The sequence below is a fragment of the Sinocyclocheilus anshuiensis genome, unplaced genomic scaffold, assembly GCF_001515605.1.
Source record: "Sinocyclocheilus anshuiensis isolate Anshui unplaced genomic scaffold, SAMN03320099.WGS_v1.1 scaffold729, whole genome shotgun sequence".
Classification (NCBI taxonomy): domain Eukaryota; kingdom Metazoa; phylum Chordata; class Actinopteri; order Cypriniformes; family Cyprinidae; genus Sinocyclocheilus; species Sinocyclocheilus anshuiensis.
The window spans coordinates 1,002,778-1,013,250 of NW_015536561.1; the positions used below are offsets into that span (position 1 = coordinate 1,002,778).

Consider the following 10,473-nt stretch of genomic DNA (forward strand, 5'->3'; position numbering starts at 1 on the left):
ATTTTTTAGACGGACAAATATGACTGCTGCACTCGCATCTCACTCAAGAGATGTTGCCATGCAAAGTTTAAACAGTTTAAACTTTTAGAAAACACGTAGCGAATTTGTGGATATTTATTCCTTTTCACTGCGTCTCATATGTTTTTAAATGCAATCTGAGTGAATGGCGCTTCGGCTCTTTGGATTAAGCAATGCATAAATACATGATGCTGTTTTGTTCATAATTGTTTATGCAATTTACGAAATTATATTAGACTTCGGGCTCCCATGATCCTTTGTGCAGATTCTTTGCATGATGACGGCGCCTCCGTTTGGGAAACAGTTCAAGAAACAGTTGTTTGGTCCCCTACACCCTTCAACCCTTCGAAGCTCTCACTCCGGAGGGTAAACCCTTTGAAGGGATTAGGGCATTAGGATGAGCCCTTCCGAATGGAATGCAGGGAGAGTGTGCATGGATCCATACTTCAAAAATCGACCTAAAATAGTAGATTATCCGGGGACTTTTGGCATACACTTTTCAGCATACTATGTTTTGGGACACACTTATTCTAATCTCACATACTATTTAGGATGGATAGTATGAACAGACGCCGGGTTGGTCTGCCATGACAGTATTGAGGCCTATATGTAAAATTTAACGGTCATTTGAGACCCCACACCATACCAAGGACACAAGTTCATTCTGTTCATCACATTACTGCATTTACCGGTATTTCAATTCATTAAAAAGGAAAAACTTTGCAGTTATCTTGTATATGAGCATTTGTGTTGTTCATAAAGCTCACTCTGTGAACATATACACCCAGTTCTTCCTGACAAAATCCCAAGCCAATGTCTGACCGTCTGGGTTGCTGGCAATATACACAATGACAGAGGTAGCGTCCTGTTTATGGATCATTGATCATTGATGCGTCAAGCGTGTATCCAAGGTACCTATATTTATGACAATCTAAAAAAATATCTAATGTTATTCCTTTGAAAAGTTTCTATATGTTCCCAAAGAACAATATATTTTAAACCTTTCTAAAAGTGTGGTATCTTTTGCACAAGCCAGGGCTGACATGAGTTTATCAGCTTCTATTCCGATGGTGGCGGTCTTAAACATCAGCCATCCAAAGTCCCACTCGTCAGCGCCACCTGAGGCAATAGCACTACAGTACACTGTAGACCTTAAGTTGGGGTGAATTCTGGAAAAAGAGATCTGAATTAGATTTATGTAATAATGTGGACAGATTTTTTTTTCCTGCAGTACAACATTGGATTGCTTGACTAGAAGACCAAAATACTGAGTGCTCTAATGCATGGGTAAACTCACGGGTTGTGGTTTGTTTGGTCCATCCACTGTCTGTACCAGCCTGTAGTGAGATTTTGACACCCATCTACACCAGTGCTGCAAACTTTTTTTTTTCTTCGTTTTTTTATATTACAATAATACAATATTACAATAATAAAATGTATGACATTGAATGATAATATACACAGGCATTATGGTATAAAAACCCCAACGATGAAATTAATAATAATTGTAGTGAGTGGCATGTGAAACATACTGTTTAGGTCTTACCCAGTGAATTATAGTATATGAATTGTGTACTCATGTAAGTTAATGCAAAACTAAAATCTCTTCAAAAAACAAAATCTTCCTCATCTGGTACGTCCCATCACTATTAGGCAGAATTATAGTATCCAACTTTAATGTCATCCAGCAAACATATGACACTAAATGCAGGAAATGGTGTCTCTCCTTGAATGTAAGTAAGTAAGCAAGAAACCACAAAGAGTGAGAAACTGAGAGAAACAGTATTTTAAAAAAAGAAAGAACAAAACTAAAACAATATTAACATTTCATATATAAATAAGCATGTGTACAAATTACACAAAACCTGTACTGTACCTGATTTAAAGGCTAATCCTATGAAAGCCCACCCATCAAAACAAATGTTGGTAATGACAGCACAGTCAGAAAAAAAGAAATAAAAGTCATGTTGTTATCAAGCAATAAAAAAACATGTTCTCTACAGCCACATTTAGTCGATGTGTCCAATAACAAGTTTTGTAACAAGTCAAACAAGTTTAAGTTTACACTGTTCTATTCAGATGCTACTGTGTCAACACTACTATTGTTGCCTCCTAATTAATGGCTTATGTTTGTACTTTCCTCATTTTGAGTTGCTTACAAATACTCATTTATAATATCAATTAATCTTTGGTTTCAAGTCCAAAGATTTTTTGAGTAGTGAAAGAAAGAACTGCTGCTGTGTGCACATCCAAATACTTTTGTAATGTTAACTGTTAACATTTAAGAATAAAAACAATTCTACAAAAAATTTAAGGCATAAAAAATATTAATGATGACTGCACAAAACTTTGAACATTTGTATTAATCTACAGTAAAATATGGAAAACAAAAAGTAGCTTCATAGAATTTACATAAACTTCAAGATGCTGGGTCCATGTTTTCTTCAGATGCTGGAAAATAATTGATTCATTGATTTAGAAGAAAATAAAACTAAGATTCAATCACTTTATTTTTCCAGGATCGTAAACAAAAGGCATTAGCAAAAGTTAATGTACTCACTAGAAGCAGCAGAATAATCACTCTTTAAGGAAGCTATAACATGAAAGAAAATAAAAAATAGAATTATTAATGGCCATTAAAGATTGTATTATAAATAAAAGTATCACTGGATGATTTATCATTCACTTCAGTTCTTGTACTACCTGCTTGTCTCCTTCTGCATTTACATATGATGATTCCAGACACCAACACCAGTGTCCCAAACACCAACACCAGAGCCAAAACTGTCAGCACTAAAGTAATCACTGATTTAAATGGTTCACCAGGGTCAAATTCTGAAACAAACGAGTTTAAAAGGTCAAAAACAGATTAGAAACTCAGGGAAAATGGGATATTTTATCATTTTAAATCATTACCCAACTCAATGTCCAGTTTGTTGTCCAGACTGAGGTGTGTGACAGAGCAGGTGTATTTGTGTTTGTCTGCAGCACTGATCTCCATGCTCTTCCTCATCTGGTACGTCCCGTCAGCATTGGGCAGCAGATCTCCTCCAGTGATCTCATGATCAGCTACAGGCTGCCCATCTCTGAACAGGGTCAGGTTGATGTGACGAGGGTAAAATCCTGTTGCCAAACAACTCACACGAAACCCTCCAGAATCTGAGTTTGCTTTCTGGATGAATTTAAGTCTGGGTTTTACTATACAGGAAAGGGGCAGAAAGCAGGAAATAAATGCAGTAAATCAATTCATTTTACACCTTTCAAAGCAGACAAAGCATATTAGTCTTTGCTCTGTTAAACCCATTTTATGACTTAATAATATTAGGGCTGTCAATTCAAAACCTTATGTATTTTTTTCCCAATTATATTATATTACAAGCTCATTCTGCAAGACTGGAATACATACCTTTTCTGTTAACTTGTTTTTTTCTCTTCTTGAGGTAATTTTTCAGAGTTTTTATGCAAGCTGGGTAATACAAATTCTCATGACGCCACATGGACAGTTGCAGATGTAGTTTGAGCTCTTGCTGTGTGAAATAAGAACCTCCTTGGTAAGTAAACTTGCCATCAAGATAACATAGTTCATCTGTGGTGAAGCCCTTGGAAGCACTCCTGCTTATCATTTGTCCTGGCTTGTCATTGTTCAGCAGTTCACACAGAACCATCTTTTGATGAACCTGAAGACCTGAATGGACATAACTTATAAGGTGACTCAACTAAGCAGGTCTGTAATACCTGAAAAACGTTATATTGTATACTCATTTATCTCAACGACAGTTGCTTGGTTAGCACTCTGTGATCCAGCTACTGTGTTCCAACTAAATATTTCACCATTACTGATATACATGTATTACTTGAGTGAAAATGACCAATACAGGTATATTACCAAAAAAAAGTGAGGTTACCAGCCCACTCAGAAGACAGGAGATGACAGGCCTGTGTTCATCACATAAGCGTTTGTGTTTTTTTATTTCAAAGGATATTTCAGATCCTCTTTACTTACTGTCTGTAAGGTTACCCCCTTCCAGTACAATCCATCTCTCCTCAAAATCATCATATATATATTTACTTATGATGCTGATATGTTGTGGGTCAATCACGTCATCTTCATCTGTAGTATTTCCTTTTGGAACATATGTCAGTGTCTTTGAATTAAAGTGTCCTACTACAACATCATCCAACATAAACGTGTAACTATATTCAGGAAATAATGTTTTTCCTTTAATGTATGTTGAATGCAAAGACAGAGAATGTGAACCTGTGTGGAAAAAAACAAAAGTTTCATGGATTTTGCCTCTTAATGAAATCAGCGCACTACACGTAGCGATTCAAATCCTAATTTAATTTTAAAATATGATAGAGAGGAAGTAAGGACAAAAGTACATGTATGTTAATGTGGAAAGTAGCCTAAAGTAAACGATATCGTTCACACGACTTATTCATCACCTGTGAATTACGGCCAAGGGTGTATAGGTTTGATTTTGATATTGGTGGGGACATAACAGCAGGCAACATATATGCTAGACTTTTGACCACAGTGTCATGTCATATAAAGTCTTTATTTATAGATATGGTAGTCAACATACTCATAATTCATAAAGAGAGCTTTTTATGTTAGTATGTTTAACAGACAATAATTAGGGCCTATACAATTTTGATTATGCAAAACCAACAATAACAGCAGCATCAGAGCACTGGGTGTCTTAATCAAGCTGTACATCATTTTATTTTAATATAAAATAAAAATATTTAATACAAATAAATTGGACAAATGATGATTTTGACCAAAAAAAACTCACCCGGGACCCTGACTGTGTTGCTATAACGAACACATTCCTTCACGCGCATCTGATTGACAGATAAACCGCACGCTCTTGTTTCGGTTTTGTTTTTTATTTTGTGGATATTTCAGATGACAGTTTGCTTTTTACATTCAGTTTAAAATAAAGTTAAAAAAGGGTCAACTTTATCATTCAACTGAGCTGTGCACATACTGTATGTTTTAAACACTGCGGATAACTTATGTTCCGCCAATGTATTAAATGTACGTCCTTGAACGCGCGCAGTTTTCTAGCGTATTTACTTTTAACTTCTCAGGTAATATCAATGGTATGACCTATTTTAGATGCCGCCGGAATTAGCCTACAACAACATTGGTTACATATAGGCTATGTATAGCCTATTTAATTGTTTGGTCAAAATTATTGCTAGGGACAGTTTAGTATGTCGCTGGATATTGGTAGCGTCCCTACTAAATTCTACGCTCTTGACTAAGGCACATTACAAAGCTGACAAACTAACCTTTAGCTCACCCTTATTTGAAATCTTACCCTTAGAAGTAACTGCTGGAACTGACAGCACAAGCAGGATCAGAGTTATAGCCATATCTTGATACTTTTGGGTACTCGAAACCTTAAGCGAAACTACACTGGTTGTTTATTTAGACCTGCAAAAGAGCTCCTCCCTTTTCGGAACTCACATTGAAAACGAGATAATTATATATCTCGTTATTCTATATATGTGTGTGTGTGTGTGTGTGTGTGTAGAATAACGAAAATATATATTCTACATATATATATATCTCGATTCTACATATATATGTAGAATCAAAATGTCTTGGTATTGCAGAGTACATTGCACAGTATTGACACCAGCATTTCAGGCAAGAGACAGCTATAAGCTAGATTTTAAGTGAGAACTGTATTCTGCAGGCAATGTGGCAGTTTAAAATAATTTGCAGATTACTTTTAATTTTAAAAGACTCTCCATTTCTAACATTTTATTTACTCCTTAAAATAGCCTATTGCAATATTTGTGACTATCACATTCAGGTTTTCTGAATATTCTTCATTATTATTATTTTCATTTATATTGTTTTTCGATTATTTTCATCTTCACTACTAGCTGCAATACAACATGTATTTCTAATGGTGAACATATAAATATATCAAAATATAACAGTGTCCTTATTATGACTTTAAAGAAGAAAAGCTGAGGTCATTGGTGGGATTCCCAGAAAATGCATGAACTGATACGTGAATGCAATGTACTCTAAGTCACCATAAAACTATCCATAAATGTGAATGTAAGTAACAGGCAATGAGTCAACAAGCATGGTATAAACAAGAAGTTCTTATGATTCCACGACAATTACCTTTTGGTCCAACCACTGGAAGTACAATGGTGATAGTGAAAATAATTCTGTCCATACTGGCTGCAGTTTTCAGTGCAATGTGTGCTGCTGTAATGGCAGAAAAAACAAACTCTGTATTCTCAACTCTCAAAGCTTTGGAGTCAAAAGGACATTAATGCAACGATAAGTGAACTGAACTTAACACCCCTTTAGCTCCTAATTTTTTTCCCATGGGGCCCTTTGGCATCCATGGGGTCACTGGAATCACTTCTTTGGTGAAAAAAAAAAATCTATGAAGTGCTCAATACAACACAAATAAGTGCACATTTATATTTTAATGCTTATTTCCTAAATAAGTCAAACATTCTTTGAATCAGACCACTAGATGCCACTACATGCATTCAGTTCAGATAGCAGCAGCATGGATTACTCAACATCAGCATAGTCTCTGTCACTTCAAACATATATGGTATTATTATTACCATATATCCACCATATGATGCTCTTTTAGAAAATATACAGACCCTCTTTTTATAAACTATAGCAGTTCAACTATTACTTTTTGTTAATGTTTTGTGAAGTGTTCCATACTACACTAACATGAACATCAGTAAACCACAAATTGTAATTCTTAATATTGACTTGTAATAGCATACTCAATCGGGCAACTATTGTATGTCACCACATACTTTCAATTCAGATGGATAAATGTGCAAACAGGTTTTGTTTTGGGACAGCATGATCTCTGATTGCTCACTTTTAAACTGATAAATTGATTAAATTGATCAATTGATTAGCACCTCAAATGTTACAATAACTAAACAAAGCATTAAACAAAACACCAATATCTGTTTAGCTCTCTCAGTACCCCTCTTATCAATAGCCTTGTTACAAGCAACCAATAAAAAATGTAATGAGCAGAAAATACAATAAAACTGACACAGTCAGACATACTGTATAGCCAGAAAGACATGGGTGATTCCCAAAAAAAAAAAAAAACTCCAATACAAAAACAGCAAGCAGGATCAATGGCAGAATGCACAAAATCAGACCCAGCAATACAGAAACAATAAAGTACATAAATCCACCATAAACCGCTAGAATAAACCCTCTTGACAACACTCCTGTCTATAAATAAATTCATTTGAATTCCTCGTAAAAACATTACACATTTAGACTTTAAGGGATAAACAGAGTAAGCTGTTAATTCGCTGTTATTCTGCATTAGAATGTAAGTAAATCTCAACTGGAAATCTCACAGCTTGTCAAAAGCAAATATTGCAACAGCTCAGATGTATCTTAAATCTCAGACATCTCCATTTGATAAAACAGAAGATGTGATGGTTTGACCTCTTTGCAAATAGGATGAATGTCTTCAGAAGATTACAAAACACCTTCAGCATCTGTACATGGACATAAATGTTATTTAACATATAAGACACTAATCTGCATAGCTGTTATTCCATTATGAGGATGGTACAGTAATGTTAATTTGTATCAAACTGGTGTATTTTCATTTTATCACACTCCAGGAAACTACGTGCAGACATTTAGCAAATGTGACTAATACAAACAAAGCATAGGCCATTATACACAAAGTGACCTTGTAAAAATTCAATCGAAATCTCGAAGTAACCTCAAAGAAACACATACCAGAATATTAAATTAGGCCTACCTCTCTGTCTTTCTGCTCGACTTGTCATGCAAATGGCTATTGCTATTGCAGAATCACACATAGCAACAGCAGGACAGCAACACCAGATAGCAGAACACCTATGTGATAACTGGAAGGTGCATCTTCTAAAAAAGGAAGAATTTAGATTAAGATCATTAAAACTTTATCAGATCCTTTCTGTATTTGTAAGAGCTCATTACCCAAAGTGACGTCCAGTTTGTTGTCCAGACTGAGGTGTGTGACAGAGCAGGTGTATTTGTGTTTGTCTGCAGCACTGATCTCCATGCTCTTCCTCATCTGGTACGTCCCGTCAGCATTGGGCAGCAGATCTCCTCCAGTGATCTCATGATCAGCTACAGGCTGCCCATCTCTGAACAAGGTCAGGTTGATGTGACTAGGATAAAATCCTGTTGCCAAACAACTCAAACAAATCCCTCCAGAATCTGAGTTTGCTTTCTGAATGAATCTGACTCTGGGTTTCTCTGCAAAAAAATAAAAATAATAAAACATCATGAATAAAAAGAAAAAGAATCATGAATATGAAAATAAACTCTTTTATATCATAACTGATACAATTTAACATTAGTGTTAAAATTATGGCACTCAGGAAATAACAATTTAGACTTAAGTATAATGCCAGGTATAATGTCAGATATATTTTAATAACACACATCCTTGGTCATATTCAAAACAGAAACAAACATTAAAAACGACTGGTACTTCAACACAATGAAGTTGTAAGAAGTGGTCTTAAGTAATTACCCTTTCTATTTACTTCATTTTGTCTCTTTTTGAGGTAATTCCTGAGAGTATCTATACAAACTTTGTGATAGAATTTTTCATATTTCTGCTTGAATTCTTCCAGGTGGGGTTTGAGCACTTCTTGTGTAATATTTACAGTCGCAGTATAAGTAAAGTGGTTGTTAAAGTAACACAGCTCATCTGTGGTGCAGCCTCCGGCGGGATCTTTAGTAAGCATCTTTCCAGGCTTGTCAAGTTCCAGCAGTTCACAGACAACCAGTGTCTGATAAACATTAAGACCTGTGAGGAAAACTAGGGAGAGGATTGTGTTGGACTGATCTCCCTCATCATACAGGCAAAATTAACTCTCTGTATCACCCTGACACATATTTTTGTTTACTTTATTCCTCTAAAAAATATCAAAATCAATTTTAAGTAATTGAAAATATTCTCATCATAGCGACTGTATAGCTATGTATAATTAGATCAATACACGAGGACAAAAAAATACCATCATGTCATTGGCCTGCATACTTACTGTCATTTTGGTTGTGTTGCCTTAATAGTGCAGATCGTCTCACGAAGGAGTTATACATATAGTCATTTATACCCTTTATGTAATCTGAATCAATCACATCATCCTCTTTCGTCGTATTCCCTTCTGGAAAATAAGTCTCTGAATTATAGTATCCAACTGTGATGTCATCCAGAGTTGTTATGTAACTAAATTTAGGAAATTGTGTTTCTACCTCAATGTAAGTTGAAAACAACGACAAAGAGTGATGAGCTGAAAAACAAAACGATTGTTTTTTAATGAGTAGTTGTTTTCTAACTATTTCTCCATCTAGTTTTAGAGAGAATACCGAGAATACATGGGTCTTGAATAACTTGACAATGACTTTCAGTTGTATGCAATGCACTATTATGAAGGTCGGTAAGGAGATAACATGCGACAACCTTTATAATAATCTCGAACTGAATTCATTGAACAGCAATACATTTTGGCGATCGAATCTTTTTGAAACTTACCGTTTGAAGCAGATGTTAGAGGTAAAAGTGCAAATAACACGATGATTCTATCCATTTGCCCTGCATTCTTTCAGTCCCCTCATGACTGCGGTCAAGCCAGCCGCACTTCAGAAAAACACGGTCAAGACAGCCGCGAGTGAAATTATGGTGCGCGTGTATTACTATAATTACAGGAACAACACAGAGGGAACGCGCTTTCAGAGCGCTTTTCATCTTTTAGAAGCCTATAAAGACCTCATTTCTAATAAGCAGAAGAAAAGAATGGTTGGTTCTTATTCAGGACGTCCCATACTATATGCACACCTCATATCAAACCATTTTACTGCAGCGTTTTGGAGGTATAGGACATTATTACACTTTAGAAGGCTATACAGATACCATTTCTAATAAGTAGAAAAAAACAATGGTTGGTTCTTATTCAGGACGTCCCATACTATATGCACACCTCATATCAAACCATTTTACTGCAGCGTTTTGGAGTTATAGGACATTATTACACTTTAGAAGGCTATACAGATCCCATTTCTAATAAGTAGAAAAAAACAATGGTTGGTTCTTATTCAGGACGTCCCATACTATATGCACACCTCATATCAAACCATTTTACTGCAGCGTTTTGGAGATAAGGGACATTATTACACTTTAGAGGGGTATAAAGATCCCATTTCTAATAAGTAGAAAAAAACAATGGTTGGTTCTTATTCAGGACGTCCCATACTATATGCACACCTCATATCAAACCATTTTACTTCAGCGTTTTGGAGATATCGGACATTATGACACTTTAGAAGGCTATGAAGATCCCATTTCTAATAAGTAGAAAACAACAATGGTTGGTTCTTATTCAGGACATCCCATACTATATGCACACCTCATA

At 35.5% G+C, this 10,473-nt stretch overlaps 2 protein-coding genes and 1 long non-coding RNA gene across 4 annotated transcripts; all 3 read right to left on the minus strand.

Annotated features, from left to right (window-relative positions):
- Nucleotides 1-905: 905 nt before the first annotated feature.
- On the minus strand, nucleotides 906-1,394 carry LOC107701710 (uncharacterized). The gene is made up of 3 exons (XR_001635677.1): nucleotides 1,316-1,394; nucleotides 1,020-1,187; nucleotides 906-933 (listed from the first exon to the last, which is right to left on the minus strand). It is a non-coding gene; the product is annotated as an uncharacterized LOC107701710 (long non-coding RNA).
- A 970-nt stretch (nucleotides 1,395-2,364) lies between these two features.
- Nucleotides 2,365-5,452, minus strand: LOC107701686 (BOLA class I histocompatibility antigen, alpha chain BL3-6-like). Of its 2 annotated transcripts, none has more exons than XM_016503763.1 (7): nucleotides 5,349-5,452; nucleotides 4,022-4,141; nucleotides 3,425-3,703; nucleotides 2,935-3,216; nucleotides 2,722-2,853; nucleotides 2,579-2,611; nucleotides 2,365-2,469 (listed from the first exon to the last, which is right to left on the minus strand). In XM_016503763.1, exons 1-7 carry the CDS (start codon nucleotides 5,401-5,403, stop codon nucleotides 2,438-2,440), a joined length of 933 nt encoding a protein of 310 aa, XP_016359249.1. In that variant the 5' UTR covers nucleotides 5,404-5,452; the 3' UTR covers nucleotides 2,365-2,437. The 2 variants fall into 2 exon arrangements, with proteins under 2 accessions (XP_016359249.1, XP_016359243.1); XM_016503757.1 differs by having other exon boundaries at nucleotides 4,022-4,276.
- A 2,038-nt stretch (nucleotides 5,453-7,490) lies between these two features.
- Nucleotides 7,491-9,674, minus strand: LOC107701700 (class I histocompatibility antigen, F10 alpha chain-like). Its single transcript, XM_016503770.1, has 6 exons — nucleotides 9,597-9,674; nucleotides 9,106-9,354; nucleotides 8,589-8,867; nucleotides 8,027-8,308; nucleotides 7,827-7,951; nucleotides 7,491-7,554 (listed from the first exon to the last, which is right to left on the minus strand). The coding sequence occupies exons 1-5, from the start codon at nucleotides 9,649-9,651 to the stop codon at nucleotides 7,869-7,871; spliced, it is 948 nt and encodes a 315-aa protein (XP_016359256.1). The 5' UTR covers nucleotides 9,652-9,674; the 3' UTR covers nucleotides 7,491-7,554; nucleotides 7,827-7,868.
- Nucleotides 9,675-10,473: the final 799 nt, after the last annotated feature.